This window comes from Neomonachus schauinslandi, chromosome 3 (genome assembly GCF_002201575.2).
Source record: "Neomonachus schauinslandi chromosome 3, ASM220157v2, whole genome shotgun sequence".
NCBI classification, from domain to species: domain Eukaryota; kingdom Metazoa; phylum Chordata; class Mammalia; order Carnivora; family Phocidae; genus Neomonachus; species Neomonachus schauinslandi.
In genome coordinates, this window is record NC_058405.1 from 160570564 (window position 1) to 160595663 (window position 25100).

General features: G+C 36.6%; 1 protein-coding gene across 1 annotated transcript in view; it reads left to right on the forward strand.

The window, feature by feature from the left end:
• FAM117B (family with sequence similarity 117 member B) overlaps positions 1-25100 on the forward strand; it is a 72246-nt gene that overhangs the window by 36848 nt on the left and 10298 nt on the right. Inside the window, exons 2-4 of the mRNA XM_021703119.1 lie at positions 1024-1175; positions 10038-10130; positions 13995-14108. Coding sequence (XP_021558794.1) covers positions 1024-1175; positions 10038-10130; positions 13995-14108 — 359 coding nt within the window. The remainder of the gene's footprint in view (positions 1-1023; positions 1176-10037; positions 10131-13994; positions 14109-25100) is intronic.

Sequence of the window (25100 nt, forward strand, 5' to 3'; positions counted from 1 at the left end):
CTTTCCTTTTAAAGCATGAATTAGCTAAGCCTATTTCCTTCCCCCATTAAAAAAAAAAAAAAAAAGATATAAAGGTGTTTTTCCTATGTCACCTCTCACTTCCCATTACCTCTAATTTTTTTAGTTTTTATGTTTTGCTTACATCTAAATACATAACCTGTAGCTTGCAGTGGAAAAGACTTTTGCATTATGTGGCTTCAACAATAGCTCCTGTAGCCTGGTTTACTGTAACAAAATCTCCCTGAGATATGTGTCATATAGAGCTGATTAAAATGGAATTTTCCTGTAACTTTGTCTTAACTGCCTTATATCATTTTGAGTATAGGTGGTGTAATGATGAGTATTTTGTGTGTTATACCTATTTAATCTTAAAACCAAGATGAACATTTTTAAAATGGGTAGATATACATTTGTCTTATTTTCTGTTTTTCTGTAGAGATGATTACAGTTGTAACAAATAATATAAGTCTTGTATACTTTGCCCCCGTCTCCCTCAATAACGTTTTGTAGAACTGTAGTACAGTATTACAACCAGGATATGGATGTTGTATGATTTGCTCTTAATTCAGATTTTTCCAGTTCTACTTGAACTCATTTGTGCATGTATATAATTCTGTACTGTTTAATCTCCTTTTTATGTTTGTATATCCATCACTGCAGTCAAGCTGAATAGCTCCTTATCACAAGGGTCTCTCTTGTTGCCCTGTTATAATGCCTGCTTCTCTTCTGCCACTTCATTTTCCCTCTCCTAGCTCTAACTTCTGGCAGCTACTAATCTTTCCTCCATTTCTAAAATTTTTTTTCATTTCAGTAATGTTATATAAAGGAAATCCTACAGTATGTAGCCATTTGAGATTAACTTTTTCACTCAGTATAATTCCTTGGAGATTCATCCAAGTTTGTGTGAATCAGTAGCTTATTCACTTGTTTTTTCTATTTATTTCCACATCGTTTACAACTTAGTTTCTACTTTGTTTCCTTCCTAATCTGTTTTAAAAATACATATATTTGTTTTAAATCTAGGTGACAAAACACGACCACCATCTTCGAGCCCCTCTAGTATTATCCGCCGGACTTCCTCTCTGGATACACTTGCTGCCCCATACCTTGCAGGACACTGGCCTCGTGATAGTCATGGGCAAGCTGCTCCTTGCATGAGGGACAAGGCTACACAGGTAGGTGTATTAAAATTCTTATCCTGAAGTGTTTTACTCTGAAACCGTTTCTCATAACATTATTTGTTTTATGCTGTGCTCAAATTCTTAAAACATTAGTGTGTATTAGAATTACCTGAGAAGCTTATCAAAAGTGCAGATTCCCAGGCCTGACCTCCAGATACTCTGTAGTAGGCTTTGGTTGAGGCTTGGGAATGTACATTTTAAACAGTTCCCAAAGTAATTTCAATACATAAGGATAATTTATGGATACACTTTTTCCCCCCACTTCCTCTTTATTGTTAGTTTAGAACATCAGAATAGATTTAATATATTGAATTTGTAACAGTAGGATTACTTTACTTTCCATCTAACCTTATATTTTTGTGCCAAAAATCGTCACATGTTGGGAGATAGGGATTATATTATGTTGCAGATAGATTCTGTAAATGTAAATATCCTGACAAAGAGACCCTGGAAGCAAAATTTTATACTTTTAGATTTCTGAAATTTTTTCATTAAAAGGATCTTAAGAGGGGCACCTGGCTGGCTTAGCTGGAAGAGCATGCAACTCTTGATCTTTAGGGTTGTGAGTTAAAGCCCCATGCTGGGTATAGAGATTACTAAAAATAAATGAAGAAAAGGTTCTTAGGAGATCATTTAGATCTACTTCCTGATTTCACAAATGAGGAAGCTGAGGTCCAAGATCATGAAGCCAGGTGATGACTTTCATAGCACTTATAGTTTAGTTTCTTTCATTACGCTTACTATAATTAAAGTTAATTAAATATTTGTCTAATCATTTATTTAATATTTCTCATACTTACTAGATGTTGAGCCCATGGCCTAGCTCATCCATTTCTGTATTTTCATCTCCAGGATTTAGTACTGTACCTGAGAGAGTAATCACTCAAGGATTGTTTGCAAAGGGATGAATGAGCAGAATAGTTAAAGCTTTATTGCTAGTGAAGAATGAAAATCAGTTAAAGAGTTAAAAGATTCTTTATACTGACTATTGAAAATCAGTTAAGGTATATCTCGATTTAGACTTCAAATTTACGTCACTGATGGTAGTTTGATCCCAGCACTTTATGAAGAGAATGTCCTTTTATAGAACCAAGTAAACACACTTTGTAGTGGTTTTTGGATTTGTATTTGGGTTTCCAAAATTCCACGTATTCTTGTTGGGCTTAGTTTGTTTTGTGGTCTGATATTCTTGAAACTGAGTCCCACTGTTAGGGTAGATGCTTGGGATATGAGATTACCTTGAGGTTTATATTCCAGTGGCAAATACAGAAATGAAAACAGAGCCTGTGCTCCTCAAATTTACAAATATTTTGAGAAACTGACTTTAACCAAAGAGTTATAGAAGATTGTCCATTTATTCAAAATCTGTAAGTTTGCTGAAATTAGGGCATATAGTATGGAAAATGAGTAGTTCCTACTTGCTTTCTGCTTAATCCACATGCCATGTTTAAATTACTCTGGGTATATTTCCTTGAACATTTCTGCAACCCTTGTTATCTCCTCTGCAGTTTCAGGTTCAGTGGGCTCAGATACTGTGTCTTAACAGTAAGAATAAACAATCTTAGAAGCCACTGGGAGCCCACCTAACTCTGACTACATTGAATTAAAGTATAAACCCCATAGTCTCTTCACCTTTTTCTAAATGGCCCCCAAATTGGGAATGTTAAGGGTACAAATATAAAGAAAACTTATATTTATCTCTATATCATACTGTTAATCTTGCTTGTAAAGTTCACATTAGAATCTCCTAAGGTATAATGCAGCAATAGCTGGGCACTCTAATCTTTCATTTACATAAGTTCTCAAATTCTCTATTGGTAGATGTTGGATTCCCTAGTATATGTATGCTAGTTAATTAAGTCAGCTTTTTAAAGATTTTTTTTTTTTTTTTTAAGAAAGAGGTAGAGAGCATGAGCAGGGGGGAGGGGCAGAAGGAGAGGAAGAGAGAGAGTCCCAAGCAGATTCCATGCTGAGCATGGAGCCTGATGGGGGGCTTGATCTCAGTCTCATGACCCGGAGACCATGATCTGAGCCGAAACCAAGAGTTGGACGCTTAACTGACTGAGCCATTCCAGGTGCCCCTTAAATCAGCTTTTTAAAATTTGGTAAAATGAATTTAACATAAAATTTGCAATTTTTAAGTATACAATTAAGTAGCATTAATTACATTCACAACATTGTGCAGCCATTGCTGTTATGTTTCCAAAACTTCTCATCACCCCAAACAAGAACTCTGTAACTCCTCTTTCTCCAGCATCTGTAACCACTATTCAACTTTCTGTTTCTGTGAATTTGCCTGTTCTAGATATTTCATGTAAGTAGAAGCATATAATATTTGTAATTTTATATCTGACTCATTTTGCTTAGCATTATGTTTTCAAGATTTATCCATGTTGAACCATTTCTTTTTCATGGCTGAATAATATTCCATTGTATGGGTTCTCCATTTATCCGTTTATCCATTTATCTATTTGTGGACATTTGGGTTTTTTACAAATTTTGGCTATTGTGAACAATGCTGAAATGAACCTTGCTTTATAGGTGTCTGTTTGAATCTCTGCTTTCAATTCCTTTTGGTACATATGTAGGAGTGAAATTGCTGAGTCATATATTTAGCCTTTAGGGGAACTGCCAAACTGTTTTCCACAGCAGCTACACCAGTTTATATTCCCTCCAGCAATGTGAAGGGGCTCCAGTTTCTCCATATCCTCACCAAAACCTATTTTCCTGTTTTTTTCTTCAGTATAGCTATCCTAATAGGTATGAAATTGTATCTTATGGGTTTTATTTATATTTTCCTAATGACTAATGATCTTGAGCATCTTTTCATGTGCTTTTTGTGTATCTTCTTTGGAGTTCAGTCACTTTTGTGCCTTTGTTTCCTCTTTGTAAAATGGGAAAAGAATAGTACCTATCTTTTAAAATTATTATGAGGATTAAACAAGGAAATACGTGTAAAACACTTAGAACAGTGTCTGGCACATAGTAAGGATTTAGTAAATGCTTGCCATTAAAATTACTACCTTTGATTATTGTCAGAACAAGGATGGCATGTCGGTTTTCTGTCTCAGGCAGTTTGTCAATTGCTGTTAGCTTCCTGGAGCATTATGTTGAAAAAGGTTCGGGCTAACGATTCCTGATTGGCTATTTTGCCCTAGTTGAGAGGCCCTGGGCTCTTTTATCAGCCGGTCCATATAGTGCTAGAGCAGTAAGTATGATGGAAGTAATTTATTTTATATTATAGATGGGTGCTTCCAGGAAGTTCCTCCTAGACTTTTGACAAAACATATCATGTCACCACTCTGAGCCCTGGTTCTTCATTAAAAAAAAAAAAAAATTCGGGCGCCTAGGTGGCTCAGTTGGTTAAGCGACTGCCTTCGGCTCAGGTCATGATCCTGGAGTCCCCGGATCGAGTCCCGCATCGGGCTCCCTGCTCGGTGGGGAGTCTGCTTCTCCCTCTGACCCTCCCCCCTCTCATGTGCTTGCTCTCTCTCATTCTCTCTCTCTCAAATAAATAAATAAAATCTTTTAAAAAAAAAATTATGTTTGAGTCTAAGGTCTAAGTATCTCAGGGATGAGTGGGAATGGAAAGAAGAGGTTCTGGAAAATACAGAGAAAGGCAGCATCAAAAAAGTTTAGGAATATGGCAGCAGGTTTTTTAAAGATGTTAATCTCCCCTCCTCCCCTCCCCCCACGCCATTATTTGCTTTGGTCATGAGGATGAGTGGATGATTAAAATTTTATTGTACATGATTATTTGTCATCCTAATTACTTGACACAAAGATAGCAAAAATATGGCATCATTTCTTTTTTTCTGTATCTTTGGCAGACATTGCTCATTCCCTGTGAACTCAGATGGCCTGAGAGTCTCTAGCGCAGTGCTTTAGCTTGCCATTGCCAGTGGAGCAGGGCTGGTCTACCATTTCTGCTTTAGAGTTTGGTACACTTCTTAATACTACATTGTCCCCAACCTCTGCCTCCTGTCCCCCCACCTCCCATGTTCTTTTAAAGATTCCTTTAAAAACTGACCATTTATCAGTTTGCCCTCCCAATTTAGACTAACTTATATTCCCAGCATTATCTATGTTGCAGTTCTATTAATTTAATTCACTTAATTAGTAAGGGATGCCTTTTGAATTTTCTGACTGTACCAATTTGTGTGAGGGATAAAATGAAATGTGTATGTGTGATTGGATTATTGACATTCTTTTGACTCAAAACTTATTCTCTTCCCAACTTTCCTAACCACCTAGGCTTCTTTACCTTACTGGTGGCATGTATGAGTATGTGAATTTATGACTCATGTGATTGGGGTCTGGTTTTCTTTATTATTTCTTTTGTTTTTTTTAATTACATAAACCAGTCATCTTTTGCTTTTAAAAATCTTACGTTATTTTCTCTTGGAACTCCTACATTTCAGAGACTATTTTCCCTCTTCAGGGGTTGATTTTGATTAAGAGCTTACTATTTTATGCACTGGCTTGAAATTGTAATCCAAGTTCAGAAACTATAAGATGGTCTGTTACTAAAACCTAATAAAATTAGGGGCTTCTGGGTGGCTCCATCGGTTAAACGTCTGCCTTCAGCTCAGGTCATGATCCCAGGGTCCTGGGATCAAGCCCCATATCCGGCTCCCTGCTTAACGGGGAGCCTGCTTCTCCCTCTCCCTCTGCCTGCCCTTCTCCTTGCCTATGCTCTCTCTCTCTGTCAAATGCATAAATAAAATCTATTTTTAAAAAACCTAATAAAATTAAATACTTAGTAAATTAGAGACTAAAATAATGTTGAATTACTGAAGATAGCTGTTTATGAGTCTATAACCTTGTTTAGAGGTGGTTTTTTTTTTTTGAAAGAATGATCTGGAATTTATAGCAAAAAAATAACTTTTATATATTTGATATAAGCAACACTACAATGTGTCTTAGTGTTATGAAATGAAAGTACTGAAGAGGTGGATCAGCTTTTTAAAAAAAATTACTTTTTGAGGGGTGCCTGGGTGGCTCAGTCGTTAAGCGTCTGCCTTCGGCTCAGGTCATGATCCCAGGGTGCCCTGGAATCAAGTCCTGTATCGGGCTCCCTGCTCAGTGGAGAGCCTGCTTCTCCCTCTCCCTCTGCTGCTCTCCCTGCTTGTGCCCTCTTGCTCTGTCAGATAAATAAAATTTTTAAAAAAAATTTTAAAAAATTACTCTTTGAGTAACTCTTGCTATTTTGTATAAAACCTTGGTTCACTGGTTAAAATTGGTAATATTAAGAGGGAAGGAAAGTGTTAAAATCTTTTTTTTTTTTCAGACCTAAATCTAATGACCTCTGTATACGCTCTTTGGTTGGCTTCTCAGTAGCTTTGCCTTTCTTGGTTAAGCCTAGGATTCTGAAATAATCTAGATTTCTAGATATTTTACCACTTGACTGGTGTTCCTGTCCTTTTTTCACATTTTAGATCAGATTTCTTTAGGCCAGCGACTCTATATGTTTTTTAAACAGGCTGGGCTATAACATAAGGTTATATCATGGAATCCTTTAAAACAAATACAGTTTCTTGACTGTGTAAATCATATATATATTTTTTTACCTACTAAAAATAATTTAGAAAAAACACCCCTACTCTCAATAATGAACTTGCAGTGCCCTGTACTCTCTTCACTGATGCTTCTCACGTTTTCTATTTTATTTGGAATGCCTTCCCACCATTTGCTTGGATAACTTACACTCTAATGCTCATAGCAGCCTCCCCCCATCCCATAAAATCTTGCCTACCTCCTTCCCTGTCTTTCTGGTTCTGGGTTAGATGCCTTTCTTGGGGGACCTCTTCCATCACATGGTACCATAATTGGCTATTTGTCCTTTCTCTCCTAGAAAAAACCTTTTGAGAATAAGAAGTGTGTTTCTTCCTTAACCCTAGTACCTAGTCCAGTGCCTGACGCATTGGCAGTAGAGGCTTAATAGTTTTCTGGTATACAGTGCAAGACTGAACAAAGTTGAAATGTACTTAATTAAAACTCAATTTTACTTTTTATTAACATCTAAGTGGAACAAAGAAAGCAGTTGTCTTTTGAGTTAGGAGTTTAAGTAAAATTAGTGACTTTTGGTAAGTATTTTTTCCTGTTTGAATATCTTACAATTGAAATTAGCAAAGCTGTCTGTTGCTCTTCATGCTTACTTTTATTTTTCTTAATCAATACTCTTGTTCTCATTATCTTTAATTTGTTCTTAACAAATCTATAGGAAACTTTTGTATTCCTTTGCTTTTCCTTGAGTTAAATTTTATACTTAATATATTTAGATTTCCCTAATTTAAAAAATCTTTTTATTTGGAAAAAGTCTTACTTAGAGAAAAATTGTAAGAACAGATTAAACACCAGTAGACTCTTCACCTATATTCACCAATAAACATTTTTATGTTTTTTCTGTATTTTTTGGTGCAGATATAATTGCTATTGTTACTATTTACTAATCATTAGTAAGTTGCAGACATTCTCACTCTTTTCAAATACTTAAACGTGTATATGAACAAGGACTTAAATCAAAATTACCAAAGTGATTACCAAATCCAGGAGATTTAACATTGATACAGTGCTTTTAAGTTTCCTCAATAATGTTCTCTTAGTAATTTCTCCTGTAAGCCAGGATCTAGTCAAGAAGCAGACATGGCGTTTAGATGTTATTTTTTTTTTTTTTAGTATCCTTTAATCTGAAACAGTTCCTTAGCTTTTCTTTGTCTTTCCTGACCTTGAAATTTTTTAAGAGTATAAGCCAGTATTTTTGTTGAGTATTGTCAACTTGACTCTGTTTTTTCACAATTAGATTCAAGTTATTACATTTTTGGCAGGAATATTATATATGTGATGTGTATATATTCTACAATCTTGTTTTTTACTTATGGACATTACTCCATCCATATAGAAAGATTTTCCCTTAGAAGTCCCCCCCCCCCCCCCCCCGTCCATATATAGAGAGGTATTTTTTTGAATAGGCTGTACATTCATTCTTATAGTACAAAATTTAAGAGGTACAGAAGTATATACAGTGAAGGAAGGATCTTCCTCCCATGAGGCAGCCACTGTTATGTTTCTTTTGTTACCATGTATATTCTTCCAGAGATACTTTACATATGTGTATATTCTTTCTAGTGGCACTGGTTAAAGGAAGTTGCTATACATACTGTAGTGAACCTTGAGTTTTTCACTTAATCTCACAGAGATTATTGTGAATTTCCTTACTCATTTTTTATAGCAGAATAAGTATTCTGTTGTAAAGACACACCATTATTTAACAAATCCTTTGTTTACATTGTTCTAATCTTTTACTTGTAAAAATAGTGCTACCGGGAATAATATGCTGTATTGTGCATAAAGATATATATTTTGTACATCTGCATGATAAATTACAAAAGGTGAGTGAAACAGTATGTGCATTTGTAACTTTGACAGCAATTGCTTAGTCCCCTTCCATAAAGGCTGTACTAATTTAATTTACACTTCACCAGCAATATAGGAAGGAGTATGATATCAAATTGCCCAGTCTCAGTGAAGTTTTAACTTAGATTTCTCTAACGGGTGAGATTGGGCATATTTTCACATACTAAGAACTCATTTGTACTTTTTTTTTCCTAATACAGTGTCTTTAAATTCCGGATTTTGTATGACCACTAAGAATTTGCCATTTTTGAGGCTATGTTTTGCAGATATCTAAATCAAGACTAGACATAGTATAGAGGTTAAGATTATGAACTTCAGAGTCTTAGGTTTTTATCTTGGCTTTGCCACTTCTTAGCTGTGAGACATTAGGCAACTTATCAAGCTTCCTTATCTGCAGAACTTGTAGAGCTTCTCGTATGTATTCAATCAGATAATACAGTGAAGACCTTTCACTGTACTTCCATAAAGCAAAGTGCCTAGGACATAATAAGATCACAGGAATGTTAGTTTGTTTGTTTTTTTTTAAAGATTTTATTTATTTATTTGACAGAGAGAGAGACAGAGAGAGAAGGAACACAAGCAGCAGGGGTGGGAGAGGGAGAAGCCAGCTTCCCGCCAAGCAGGGAGCCCAATGCGGGGCTCGATTCCAGGACCTGGGATCGTGACCTGAGCCGAAGGCAGACACTTAACGACTGAGCCACCCAGGCGCCCCAGGAATGTTAGTTATTATTAGTATACATTTGTTCAATAAATGCTATACTTATAATTATGTAAAAATAATAACTAAGAATTTATCAATAGAAATGAAGGAAATACGCTAAAATATTATAATTAAAGTAACGTGCTGGAAGAATTTTGGGTCATTGTGTTTTTTTAAATATTCTAGTACTAAATTTTCTTTAATGGGAATGTATTGTATAATAGAAAAGTGTATACTTTTTTTAGAAATGAAACTTTTTCAGATTTATTGAGATAAAATTGACATATACAGCACTGTATAAGATTTTGTACAGCGTGACTTGGAATACATATATTATGAAATGATTATCACAGTGAGTTTAGTTAACATCCATTACCTTATACAGTTAAAAATTTTTTTTCTTGGTGATGAGAACTTTTAGGATCTACTCTTTAACAGTTTTCAAATATACTATACCAACAGTATTAAGTATAGTCATCATATTATACATTACATCCCCAGTACTTATTTATCTATAACTGGAAGTTTGTACCTTTAGACCACCTTCATCCAGCTCTACCTCTGGTGCCTCTGATAAGCACAAATCTGATTTCTTTTTCTCTGAGTTTGTTTTTTAGATTCCACATGTGAGATCATATGGTATTTGTCTTTCTCTGCCTGACTTATTTGAGCATAATGCCCTCAAGGTCTATCCATCTTGTTGCAATTAACCTACCCCTTCCCTCTTTTTCCCATTATAGACAGAGAGTGCATGGGCCGAAGAATACTCTGAAAAGAAGAAAGGGTCTCACAAGCGTTCAGCATCGTGGGGCAGTACAGATCAACTTAAGGAGGTCAGGAAAATGATTCCAAAGAACTGGTGTGGAAGTTTGATCCCTTCCTTGCCTAGTTCCTTGAAATTGTAGGCAACAAGAATTTGTCAGTTTCCATTGTTTTGTTCTGTGTTGTTTTTATTTTTTTGGTTGTTTTGTTTACCTGAAAAATAACAGAAAAATAGTTACTACATTGATTGGATAAAGATTTGAATGGGGGAAATGTACACATTACTTACCAGATTATTTGGTTTCCTTTGTCCTTTTGTTTTATTAAACAAGAGTCCATACCTGTTAACATAACCTATGCATCAGATGTATAAAATTGTAATGATACAACAAACTCACATTTATTATTTCTATATATAATGGTAGTGTTTCTGAAATTCAGTAACCCAATACAACCAAGTTGATTATGCCCCATATTGATTACCATTTTCTGTGCTTATGGTATTTGCACTTTACATATAATATAGAAATAAAACAAAGATTTGCTCAAGGAATAATACGGGATATAGATTGAAATTGTATTTGTTATGTAAAGATTGTGTCTGTGAATGCATTTCATGGCTTGAATTGATGTTTTTTCTCTTTATTTTTTTTTTCAATTGCGGGCTAGTCAACCTTTTTTTTTTTTAATTAACATATAATGTATTATTTGTTTCAGGGGTACAGATCTGTGATTCATCAGTCTTAACACAATTCATAGCACTCACCATTGCACATACCCTCCCCAGTGTTCATCACCGAGCCACCCCGTCCCTCTCACCCCCCTCCACTCTAGCAACCCTCAGTTTGTTTCCTGAGATTAAGAGTCTCTTATGGTTTGTCTCCCTCTTTGGTTTCGTCTTGTTTCATTTTCCCCTCCCTTCCCCTATGATCCTCTGTCTTGTTTCTCAAATTCCTATCAGTGAGATCATATGATACTTGTCTTTCTCTGATTGACTTATTTCACTTAGCATAATACCCTCTAGTTCCATCCACGTTGTTGCAAATGGCAAGATTTCATTTTTTGATGGCTGCATAATATTCCTTTGTGTGTACACACACACACACACACACACACACACCCCTCACCCACCCCCGCATCTTCTTTATCCATTCATCTGTTGATGGACATTTAGGCTCTTTCCATAGTTTGGCTATTGAGGACATTGCTGCTCTAAACATTGGGGTGCACATGCCCCTTTGGATCACTACATTTGTATCTTTGGGGTAAACACCCAGTAGTGCAATTGCTGGGTCGTAGGGTAACTCTATTTTCAACTTTTTGAGGAACCTCCATACTGTTTTCCAGAGTGGCTGCACCAGCTTGCATTCCCACCAACAGTGTAGGAGGGTTCCCCTTCCTCCACATCCCTGCCAACATCTGTTGTTTCCTGACTTGTTAATTTTAGCCATTCTGACTGGTGTGAAGTGATATCTCATTGAGGTTTTGATTTGGATTTCCCTGATGCCGAGTGATATTGAGCACTTTTTCCTGTGTCTGTTGGCCATTTGGGTGCCTTCTTTGCAGAAATGTCTGTTCATGTCTTCTGCCCATTTCTTGATTGGATTATTTGTTCTTTGGGTGTCAAGTTTGATAAGTTCTCTATAGGTTTTGGATACTAACCCTTTATCTGATATGTCATTTGCAAATATCTTCTCCCATTCTGTCTGTTGTCTTTTGGTTTTGTTGACTGTGTCCTTTGCTGTGCAGAAGCTTTTTATCTTGATGAAGTCCCAATTTTCATTTTTGCCTTTGTTTCCCTTGCCTTTGGAGACCTGTCTAGCAAGAAGTTGCTGCGGCCAAGGTCACAGAGGTTGCTGCCTGTGTTCTCCTCTAGGATTCTGATGGATTCCTGTCTCACATTTAGGTCTTTCAACCATTTTGAGTCTATTTTTGTGTGTGGTGTAAGGAAATGGTCCAGTTTCATTCTTCTGCATGTGGCTGTCCAATTTTCCCAACACCATTTGTTGAAGATACTTTTTTCCATTGGATTTACTTTCCTGCTTTGTCGAAGATGAGTTGACCATTGAGTTGAGGGTCCATTTCTGGGCTCTCTATTCTGTTCCATTGATCTCTCTCTGTTTTTGTGCCCGTAACATACTGTCTTGATGATGACAGCTTTGTAATAGAACTTGAAGTCAGGAATTGTGATGCCACTAGCTTTGCTTTTCTTTTTCAACATTCCTCTGGCTATTTGGGGTCTTTTCTGGTTCCATGCAAATTTTAGGATTATTTGTTCCATTTCTTTGAAAAAGTTGATGGTATTTTGATAAGGATTTCATTAAATGTGTAGATTGCTCTAGGTAGCATAGACATTTTCACAATATTTGTTCTTCCAATCCATGAGCATGGAACGTTTTTACACTTCTTTGGTTTTCCTCAATTTCTTTCATGGGTATTCTATAGTTTTCTGAGTACAGATCCTTTGCCTCTTTGGTTTGGTTTATTCCTAGGTATCTTACGGTTTTGGGTGCAGTTGTAAATGGGGTTGACTCCTTAATTTCTCTTTCTTCTGTCTCATTGTTAGTGCATAGAAATCCAATTTATTTCTGTGCATTGATTTTATATCCTGCCACTTCGCTGAATTCCTGTATGAGTTCTAGCAATTTTGGGGTGGAATCTTTTGGGTTTTCCACGTAGAGTGGAAGAGTGAGAGTTTGTCATCTGCGAAGAGTGAGAGTTTGACTTCTTTCTCGATTTGGATTTTTTTTCTTTCTTTTTGTTGTCTGATTGCTGAGGCTAGGACTTTTAGTACTATGTTGAATAGCAGTGGTGATAGTGGACATCCCTGTCGTGTTCCTGACCTTAGGGGGAAAGCTCTCAGTTTTTCCCCATTGAGAATGATATTCTCTGTGGTTTTTTCATAGATGGCTTTTATGATATTGAGGTGTGTACCCTCTATCCCTACACTTTGAAGAGTTTTAAGCAAGAAATGATGTTGTACTCTGTCAAATACTTTTTCTGCATCTATTGAGAGGATCATATGGTTCTTATCCTTTCTTTTATTAATGTATTACAATCAAATCACATTGATTGATTTGCGGATGTTGAACCAACCTTGCAGCCCAGGGATAAATCCCACTTGGTCGTGGTGAATAATCCTTTTAATGTACTGTTGGATCCTTTTGGCTAGTATTTTGGTGAGAATTTTTGCATCCATGTTCATCAGGGATATTGGTCTGTAGTTCTCCTTTTTGATGGGGTCTTTGTCTGGTTTTGGGATCAAGGTAATGCTAGCCTCATAAAATGAGTTTGGAAGTTTTCCTTCCATTTCTACTTTTTGGAACAGTTTCAGAAGAATAGGTATTAATTCTTTAAATGTTTGGTAGAATTCCCCTGGGAAGCCATCTGGCCCTGGGCTCTTGTTTGTTGGGGGGATTTTTGATTAAGGCTTCAATTTCCTTACTGGTTATGGGTCTGTTCAGGTTTTCTGTTTCTTCCTGGTTCAGTTTTGGTAGTTTAAACTTGAATTGATTTTTAAATATTGTTTAATTTTTGGAGCTATTGAAGGTTAGGTGTTTAAAGAAATCTAAATAAAATGACTCATTTTTAGGACCATGGGAATAATTTTCATTATTTTTAAATTCTTTCTGACAGCTATAACGTAATTTATTCTAAGTGCTGAAAACTTCATTGGTTTAGTACTTGGGAAGCTTGAAGGCTGTGAACAGTGTTGGAACATAATTTTTGTTTGTCTCCAAAAGAAAGATACACATATGTGCACACATAATGTATGTGTATATATATAAATTTTGTACAATAAATCAGATTTTGTGACAGGGTTTTAAAAGTCAAAAGATGTATTAAGGGTGAATTTTACTGGTTCTTACTAAGCAAGGATATGTTTTATGTAGCTTGGAAAACTCTGATGCACTTTTTATTTTTCCCCTTTTCAGATTGCAAAATTACGCCAGCAATTGCAGAGAAGTAAACACAGCAGTCGACATCATCGAGATAAAGAAAGACAGTCTCCATTCCATGGCAACCATGCAGCTATTAACCAGTGTCAGGTAGGAGCACAAATACCACAAAATCCAAACAAGGGATTTGTTGTTTTCCTGGTGATATGTTATTTTATAGGTAACTCTTCAGAACAAAAATGTCCAAAAGCATATTTGAAGCAGTGATTAAATGCTGAATCAGCCTTAATAAAAAAAACAATTCAGAATACTAAGTTGATAAATGATACTTTGCTTTAGTGATCTGTGATTTGACTTTTAGAAGGCATAGCTAATTACATATTTTGATTTATCATATTTTTGTCTTTATCAATTCAGTATATTGAGGCAGAATAATAAGAGATATGCATTGGCTATAGAATCAGACCCTGGATGAACAACCTGTTCTAAGTCTCAATTTCCTCATCTGAAGATTGAGGATAATAATGATACACATCACAAAATCTTTTAGTAGGGGAAAACCTTTAACTGCTTTGATTCCTTTATAGAACCCTATGAACTGCTCTTGATGGCATCCTTGGCAAAAAGAGTAAGAAAAAGTTTGCCAACCCCTTTTATAGGTTGATAGCTTCTGATAGCCAAGTATATATGGATTTTTTTCAAGAGAAAATGTAAGTAGAGGTATATATTTTTTCAAATTAATTTTGCCCTTAAATGTTGATACATGGGTCAAATTTGATTTCATAAATTTATAGTTTGGTTGTAGTTTCTAACAGCTTTTTTTCCATTTATAAGGTATTTTAATTATGAAATGTGAGTACACGCTAATACGTTTAAAAACCTAAACCAATTGGATTTGTGTTTGGAGAAATAGAAAATGTAAAATTGACAAAATAAATGAATAATTTGAATAGACTAATAACTGCCAAATTGGAATACTAATTAAAAACCAAATTTCTTCACTTTCAAAAGGCTAAAGACTCAGGTGGCTTTATAGGTGATTTGCCAACCTTCTACTCTAATTTATCCATTAATAATTTGTATGCATTTCTTTTTTTTTTTTTTTTTAAAGATTTATTTATTTATTTGAGAGAGCAAGAATGAGAGAGAGAGAGAGTACATGAGAGGGGGGAGGGTTAGAGGGAGAAGCAGGCTCCTCACCGAGCAGGGAGCCCGATGCGGAACTCGATCCAGGGACTCCAGGATCATGACCTGAGCCGAAGGCAGTCGCTCAACCAACTGAGCCACCCAGGCGCCCAATAATTTGTATGCATTTCTAAGAGATAAGGCCACTTTTTATCTCCACTCATATTTTTACCCTCAAGTAGAATAGGGGTAAAGATTGAACTTCATTGAATTAAGTGATACGTTTTAGGAGTTAGTAAGTTTCTGAAGCGATTTTTTTTATAGTTGCGTTAAAATTAGCAATTAAAGTAGTAAAATTAACCAAAATTTCTTTTTCCCCCCTCTTGTAAGTTGAATTTGTTTAATAACATTATTGGTGTTTGCACAAAAGTTCATGTTTAACTCTAAAACATCTCAGAGAAAGTAAGGACTAGAAAATAGAGTAACTTGAAAAATAAATTTATGTAACTTAAGTTTTGTACACCTGACACAGCAAACATCTTGAGTTTTTTGAGTGCTCATAGCCAACCAGAGATGAAACACATGTGCATCATGATAGCTATGACAGTAGTCTTCATGTTTAATTGAAACTTTCAGACTCTGGAACGTGAAAATATTATGAAGTTACGGATTTTGTTTTGTTTTAGTTGGTTCTCTCTCTAGTGGAGAAAAGTGCCACTTTGAGATTGTGTACTTTTGAGGTCATTCCTCCATCCATGCAACATTTATTAAATATCTACTGTATGGCTCATACTGTAGTACTCATTAGGGGGATGCAGTGATACATATTGGGGCTTGCCCCCCACCAAGTCTCAGATAGATATAAGTAAAAAAATTATTACACAGTGTAATGAATGTGTTGGTAGTGTTTGGGAGAGTTTACACTGATATAGAAGGGGTATTATCCTTGGACTGGCTCTGGAGCCATCTATAAAGGCTTGTCAGAGAAAGTGGTGTCTAAGCGGATCCCTGAAAGCTGATTTAGCCAGTCTTCTAGAGGTGGAAGAAATCATGCCTCCAGGTAGGAATAATAGTAAGAGATTAGGCTAGAGTTAAATAGCAGCCAAACCTAAAAGTCTTCATGTCTCAGTTGTTAAGAAGTTTGGACTTTGTCCTAGCACCAGAGAACTGTTTTTTTTTTAATGCAGGGGATTGATTTTAATAGTGGTTATTATGAGTTCAGAGTAGAGAATGAATTTGGAAGAGGACAAGATTAGAGGGAGGAAAACCATTTAAGAATAGGGTTTATAGGGACACCTGGGTGGCTCAGTCGGTTAAGTGTCTGCCTTCGGCTCAGGTCATGATCCCAGGGTCCTGGGATGGAGTCCCGCATCGGGCTCCCTTATCAGTAGAGAGCCTGCTTCTCCCTCTCCCTCTGCTGCTCCCCCTGCTTGTACTCTCGCTCACTCTCTCGGATGGATGGATGGATGAATAGATAGATAAATAAAATATTAAAAAAAAGAAGAATAGGGTTTATAATCCAAGTAAGAAATGACGGTGACCTAAACTAAGGTAGAAGCTATGGTGCTAGAGAGAATAGCCAAACCTGAGTGATATTTAGAAAGCAGTAATTAATAGTTGAAGTCTATTAAGTGCTTACGATATGGCAAACACTCTACTCAGCATTTGTATGTATTATTAGCACTTAATCCTCATTTTTGAGGTTGGGTTTGTTACTGTCTTTGTTTTACAGACAAGGAAATTAAGGCCCAGAGAATTTAGGAATCTTGTTCTAGGTCGTATGAGACAGAGCTAGTACTCTAACCCAGGCATTTTTACTTCAGATTCTGAGTTTTTAAAATCTGTGTTAGCTGATGATTGATGAGAGGGGAATGTGGAGAGATAGGAGTAAATGGGTAATGCCAATTCTAGCCTTTAAAACATGAGTTAAAAAAATACATCCACCTACCTCACACCATGTACAAAAGTAACTTAAAATGGATCAAAGACCTAAATGTAAGAGCTAATACTAAAAGCTCGTAGATGAAAACACAGGCTTAAATGTGGGGTTGGATTAGGCTGTGGTTGGTTAGGCATGACGCCAAAAGTACAAAGAAAAAATAGATAAATTGGATTTTGTCAAAATTAAAAACTTTTGTGCTTCAAAGGACACTACCAAAAAAGTGAAAATATAACCAACAAAATAGAAGATATTTGCAAATCATGTTATTTGATAAAGCACTTGTATCTAGAATATATACAGAATTCTTGTGGCTCAGTAATAAAAAGATAACTCAATTTTAAAAATGAGCAAAGGATCTAAATAGAGAGTTCTCCAAAGAAGATATACAACTAGCCACTAAGCACCTGAAAAAGATGCCCATCATTATTCCCTGTTCAATAGGGAAATGCAAATTAAGAATTCCAGTGAGATACTACTTTATATGTACTAGGATGACTTAAATTAAAAAAGACTGCTAAGTGTTGGAGAGGATGTGGAGACATTGGAATCCTTAACATATTGCTGATAGGAATGTAAAGTGGTGCAGCCACTTAGGTCTGGCAGTTTCTCAGAAAGGCTGAACATAGGGTTACCATATGACTCCGCACTTCCTCTCCAAGGTATGTACCCAAGAGAACTGAAAACATGTTCTTATAAAAACCTGTACACACGGGCACATGGGTGGCTCAGTTGGTTGAGTGTCTGACTCTTGGTTTCAGCTCAGGTCATGATCTCATGGGTCGGGATTGAGCCCAGTATTGGGCTCCGGCGCTTGAGATTCTCTCCCTCACTCTCTCTCTCCCTCTTCCCTAACCCCTGCTCGTGCATGCTGTCTCTGTCTCTGAAATAAATGTAGGGGCGCCTGGGTGGCTCAGTCAGTTAAGCGTCTGCCTTCAGCTCAGGTCATAGTCTGAGAGTCCTGGGATTGAGCTCCCTGCTCAGTGGGGAGCCTGCTTCTGCCTCTTTCCCTCCTCCCTGCTGTGCTCTTTCTCACACTCTCTCTCTCAAATAAGTAAATAAAATCTTTAAAATAAATAAATCTTAAAAAAAAAAACAAAACTTGTACACAAATGTTCATAGCAGCATGGTTCATAAAATTTGGAAACAACCTAGAAGTTTATCAACCGGTGAATGGATAAATAAAATGTAGTGTATCCTACAGTGGAATATTATCCAGCCATAAAAAGGGAGTACTGATACATGCCACAGCATGGGGGAACCTTGAGAACATTACGCTAAGTGAAAGAACTCAGATGCAAAAGAATGCATATGATTCCCCCGTAAATGTCCAGAATAGGCAAACCTGAAGAGACACTTTATAGATTGGTGGTGACCTGTTGTTGGGAGGCTCGGGTGGAAATGGAGTGACTGCTAATAGGTGAGGGATTTTTTTTAGTGTGCTTCTAAAATTAATTGTAATGGGGTGCCTGGGTGGCTTAGATGGTTAAGCGTCTGCCTTCAGCTTGGGTCATGATCCCAGGGTCCTCGGATTGAGCCCCATGTCTGGCTCCTGGCTCAGCGGGGAACCTGCTTCTCCCTCTCCCTCTGCCTCTCCGCCTGCTCATGCACTCTCTCTCTCTGTATCTCTGTGTCTCAAATGAATAAATTAAAAAAAAAATTCTTTAGGGGCGCCTGGGTGGCTCAGTTGGTTAAGCGACTGCCTTCGGCTCAGGTCATGATCCCAGAGTCCCTGGATCGAGTCCCGCATCGGGCTCCCTGCTCGGCGGGGAGTCTGCTTCTCCCTCTGACCCTTCCCCTCTCATGCTCTCTCTCTCTCTCATTCTCACTCTCAAAATAAATAAATAAAATCTTTAAAAAAAAAAAAATTCTTTAAAATTGTAATGGTTGTACAACTCTTCAATAATCATTTAAAAAGCAAAAGTTTTACACTTTAAATGGGTGAATGGTATGGTATTGTGAATTATATTTCATGAGCTCTTATAAAAAATACCTACCAACCAACATTAAAAACAAATACATAAAATACAAATATGTTTGTCTAGAAATAATAGGTGATATGGTAGAAACCAAAAAGTAAACTGGGAGGTCATATAACAGTATAGAGAGTGAGTGCAGGTGCTCTGAGGTCAGACTGTTTAGCTTAGATCCGGGTCCTGCCACTTGCTGACTGTATGAAGTTCCTTAGGTTCTTTGCATTATAATATCTGTTTGTTGTGTTGTCCTAAGGATTAAATGGGATAGAATATTATAAAACACTTAACGCAATTCTTGGTGCATAATAATTGCTCAGTAAATCTGAGGCTGTTTGAGGTAGGACTTAATATAAAAGAAGTAATGAACCAGTTGGGTTTTCACCAGGTTTTTCTGCCAATTTCATATTGAACTTATTTTTTAAAGCTTTTATTTTTTTAAATTTTGGGCTATATTTTATTTTGTTTTTATTTGTTTAAAGTAATCTCTACACCCAGCATGGGGCTCAAACTCATAACTGCAAGATCAAGAGTTGTGCTCTACTGACGGAGCCAGCCAGGTGCCCCAAGCTTTTATTATTAAAAGTATTTAGGGGCACTTGGGTGGCTCAGTCGTTAAGCGTCTGCCTTCGGCTCAGGTGATGATCCCAGGGTCCTGGGATCGAGCCCCGCATCGGGCTCCCTGCTCGGTGGGAAGCCTGCTTCTCCCTCTCCCACTCGCCCTGCTTGTGTTCCCTTTCTTGCTGTGTGTCTCCCTCTGTCAAATAAATAAATAAAATCTTTAAAAAAAAATAAAAGTATTTATATGCTTATCACAGAAATTTTAGAAACAAAAAATACCAAATAGAAAAATTATATCTTAATAAAGGTGTTATTTTTTTAAAAAATCAAATAGAAAAAAATCATCCAGAGTCTCATCCTGTAAAGACATTTTCTTCTGTCTTTTTTTCTTTGCATTTCTTGTTGAGATCATACCATATTTTCTTCTTTATATTTCTTTTGGTATTTAACATGGAAAAATGTTATTACAAATGCTTCAGGAATATTTTTAATATTTAACTTTCTGTAGAGCATCTCCCAAATTTCAGCCATACTTAGTTGGGTCAAGTATTTGTGTGCTTAAAGCTTTTTCTATATTTTTACTTTTCTGGGGAATGATTTTCCATTATTTGGTTAAGAACTTTGATATTTGGGGGAGGAGTCTTTGACTTTTCTCTTGGGCTTTCCAAGTTATTAAAGTTTTTTGTTTGTATTTCATGATAATGTAGGTTACTTTTACTGGGGAAATTCCTTTAGTATTCCTTAACAATCAAAGAACAGTATTGCTCTTCTGATAGTACTATAGTCTACAACCACTAGTTAACAAAAGGTCTTTTTCTTGGGCTTGCGATGGATTTATTACAGTTGGAAAAGAATTCTCACATACTTTTTTGAGTGGTTCTTTCCCTGGAAATTCAGGGGGGAATTATTTGTTATGACGAATAAATGCTGCCAAGTTTCTTAGAAGAGAATCTTTCACATCTCATTGGTTTCCAAAATTGACAAAGCCCTCAGATGCTTAAAATGTCATATTTTTAAGGATTATTTCAAGAAATACTCTCATTAGAAAATACAGCCAACACATTTCAGAATTGTTTAGGGATTAGAATCAGATGTTAGAAACAGAGGAGTGGGAGATGCCGGCATCTTCACAGCCACATAAAATAATTTAGAGGTGAGAATTAAAATATCATGCAGGTGTTTTCTGGCTGTTTGTTAACAGCCTCAAGCAAGAAAGGCTTCCCCTAGGATTTCCTTACTTTATACGGGCTGGGGACACTATAGTTTTGTAGCAGCCTAGGTGGGTTTGAGAGCAAAGGGATAGTGAGGTAGAAAAGGAAAAAACTTATTTTCATCTGAGGAATCAGGGGCATTGCACCTTAAAAATGAAATTGCTGCTCTGCACTGGAATCTTCATATGCCAGTCCAGAAAGTGATTGCTATTCTAAAATTTTTAAAGATCTTACCACTTAGAAATCAAAAGAGTAAGTACTTCTGCTATGTCCTTGATTAAAGAGTACTGCTGCAGCTTAGAAGAACTAAGAGGTGGATACCAGATGAGAACAGTGATTGCTGGAGGACAGAACGAAAGTAATGGGGACAGGGTAGGAGGGATCAGGGCCACGCGGAAGCCCTGATGCGTTCTAAATTTTTTATCTTCTTCTCTTACCATTGCAGACATCAGTTTTCCCCTCCCTTTTGTTATGTTGGGCTCATATTTGTTATATTCTGGCACATATTTCTCTCCTAGATCTATGTTGAATTGCTGACCAGATCTTTTTCTATCCTACTTGCCTCTCAAGGCACATTTTTCTTCCTTTGAAAATTTAACTCTGTATTTCTTTTCCCTATTCAGCTACTGCTTGAGTGGGTATTCTTCCCATCTTTCCTATCTCTCTATTGTACACAGTCTTATCTCCACACTTGGAAACAGGTATTTAAGTTGTAATATAGATTGATCTTAGAAGATTCAGTAGTGGCCAAACCTTTTGGTGATCTTTTCTTTCTTTATTGGCTAACTCTCAGTTTTTAGACAGAATTTGATCTTGTTCTATTTTTCAAGATTTTATTTATTTATTAGAGCGAGAGAGAGAGAGAGAAAATGAGTTGAGGGGAACAGAGGGAGAGGGACAAGCTGAATTCCTACTGATCAGGGAGCCCAACGCGGGGCTCCATCCCAGGATCCTGGGATCATGACCCAAGCCAAAGGCAGACGCTTAACCAACTGAGCCACACAGGTGCCCCAGGCAGAATTTGATCTTTAAACTGTAAGGTATATAGACATACAGAGAATGTAAATGGAAAAATAAATCTTTATAATGGAGATTAATCTAATTAAAACCCTTAATTGACTGGAAAATATTCTGATTTGAAGAGAAAGAAACAAAAGTTGAGAAAATAGGAGGTCCTTGTTCTTGATGTTTCCAAAGGATAGATCTTAGAGATTTACCTTAGTACAGTGAAGAACTTTTAATCTTTCAGTGCTGTCTAAAGATGATCTCTCAGTTACTATGATAACTCACTTATATTTGCATATACTGATTTATATTTAGAAATACAAATTTTATTACAGAAACATATATAGATATGGGAAAAATAAATTATACACACATGCACATAAAATTCCCTAAGAGTCCTTGAAATGAAGCATGAAAGTTTAATCATTTTTTTAAAATTTTTAGATTTTTTATTTTTTTATTTTTTTATTTTTTTTATTTTATTTTTTTAAGATTTATTTATTTATTTGAGAGAGAATGAGAGAGAGAGAGAGAGCACGTGAGAGGGGAGAGGGCCAGAGGGAGAAGCAGACTCTCCGCCGAGCAGGGAGCCCGATGCGGGACTCGATCCCGGGACTCCAGGATCATGACCTGAGCCGAAGGCAGTCGCTTAACCAACTGAGCCACCCAGGCGCCCCCAAAATTTTTAGATATTTTAGAGTATGGTTTATGTGAGGAATGAAATCAGAGGCCTGTTACCTTCTACTTCTGGAACAGTAATAGTGTGTTTAATAAAGAAAATCTTTCCTAGGCAGCTTGAGTGGATTACTTTTCTTCTAATTATATAACTAGTTAAATTAATTATCGTTGAACCTTTGCTTCATTTACCTATTAAATTGCTTTGTTGACCTTAGGGAAGTGGCAGTTTTCTTTCTTTTCCTTCTTTTCTTTTCTTTTTTTTTTTTTTTTAAGATTTTATTTATTTATTCATGAGAGACAGAGAGAGAGAGAGAGAGAAGCAGAAGGAGAAGCAGGCTCCCAAGGAGCAGGGAGCCCGATGCAGGACTCGATCCCAGGACCCTGGGATCATGACCTGAGCCGAAGGCAGACGCTTAACCGTCTGAGCCACCCAGGCGCCCTTTTTCCTTCTTTTCTTTCCTTTGCTTTAAATTGACTATTGATAAATACTTGCTGCTCTTTAGATGATATTTGAGAAAAGCCTACCAGCTGTGTAGGGCATGACTTCTTAGCTACCTTGACAAGCAGTAACTAGATGTACAGTTGGTTATGATATTGGCAGGTTTCTGTGTATGTGCGTTTCCCAACATAACAGCCAGAAAACTTAAGCTTTCTGTTCTGAAGATATTCATGGTTCTAAAGTCCAAGAAGGTCAACATTTTGCAAAAACCTTGTCAGAGCATCCTTCCCTTCTGGTCTCCCTCTTCATTTCTATAACTTAACAGTTAGAAACCAAATGCCATATCTGAAAATGGCATCCAGTGCAAGCTATTACTTGTTTTGTGACATTCAGAAAAGAAAATTAAGCTTAGAGTTGAGTATCTTTCAGTTAAAAAAAAACAAAACAAAAAACCTGTTTGTTAAATATGTACTAAGTCCTGAGATCTTTCTTGGTCTGCCATTATTTCCTGACACGGGAAGAGTTCAGGCATAGGTAGGATGAGTGCATGACAGAAATGTTCTAATATGCTCTCCGCTCCAGGCTCGTGAGCTGTAGATTTCTTTTAACCTCTAACTGCTTTAGTCTGAATCCGTTTCCTGTCACCTCACGATTTCCTTTCTTATATGGGATCAAGTCCCCATTCTTATGTAACCTTAATTACTTCCTTACAGCCTCCAGCTCCAAATAATAGCCACGTTGGGGTTAGAGCATTTTAAAAGGGGACACAGACATTCAGTTCATAGCACCAGCCTTGTTGAATAAGCCTCATGTCTTAGGCAGTGGCAATAAGGAGATGCCTAAGAGGCAACATTGCTTCATTATTCTTGGGCCCCTGAGTCTCACTTTCTCTGCATGTAACCTGGGGAACACTGCAACCACCTCAAGAGTGGTTCTGAAAATGACATGAGAGGACCTGTGGTGTTTGGCCCATGGTGGATGGATGCTCTGTAAATGGTAGCTACAACTTTTATTTTGTGTTTTCCCTATTAGGTATTTTATTCTTAAAATAATTTCTTGTCTTTTCACAATCTTTTTCGGGTATCATTTTCTTCTAGTAGTATCTTTTCATTTTTCCCTCTGTTTTTTTACAGTCCCTCTGTTCCCCAATATTCTCTCCATACCCTCAAGCTTCTCATGTTACTATTCCCTTTGTACTTCCATCTCTTCTTTCTGTCCACTCCAGATTGAAGCTTCCTCTTGGCTTTTTTCTCACAGATTTTCCAAGGATGGAAATTTGCCTTTTCTAAAGATTATTGTTGTGTTATGCTTATTTTTAAACGTTTTTATTTATAAATTTATATTTTATTTATAAATTTTATTCATAAAAATTTTATAAATTTTAATTTATAAAATTTTAATTTATAAATTTTTATTTATTTTTATTTATTTTATTATATTACAATAAATAAATATTTTTATTTACAAAAGAGGAGAAATACAGGTTTAACACGAAGTTCTATATCATACAACAGGGTAGTATCCACTGAATGGAAACAGTGATGCTTGGCAGCCCTGTTACCTTTGTCTCCTTGCCCACCTTCCCCTGAAAGAGGTTTTTCAAAGAAACCCCCCTAAATGAAGAATCACATTTCTTTACTAGATAGCAGGACAGTAGGTGGGATGATCTTCTGGCACGCTGTTGCTATTAACTTTAGCAGATACCTCTGTCATTCTTGTTTCATATTTTACTTTGAGTATCTTGTCAGGAAACCATGTAATATCCTTTAATTATGTAATCAATTATTTCTTTTCAAAAGTAATGCTGTGCCAGTGGAAAAAGAAGAAAATGAATTATATCTTTTTTTTCCTTAACATATTAAAATCATCACAGGGAAGTTATGCTCATTTCTACAATCTTGCTGCTATATGTGGACTTTGAGACTGATTTTGTTTTTTCCAACCAAAATATTTTTCTTTTTTTTTTTTTAAGACTTTTTATTTATTCATTTGACAGAGAGCGAGAGCAGGAACACAAGCAGGGGGGAGTGGGAGAGGGAGAAGCAGGCTTCTTGGTGAGCAGGGGGCCCGATGCGGGGCTCGATCCCAGGACCCTGAGATCACGAACTGAGCCCAAGGCAGACGCTTAATGACTAAGCCACCCAGGCGCCCCCAAAATATTTTTTTCTGATAAATCACCTTTTAAAAAACTTTTTCCCAGGGGTGCCTGGG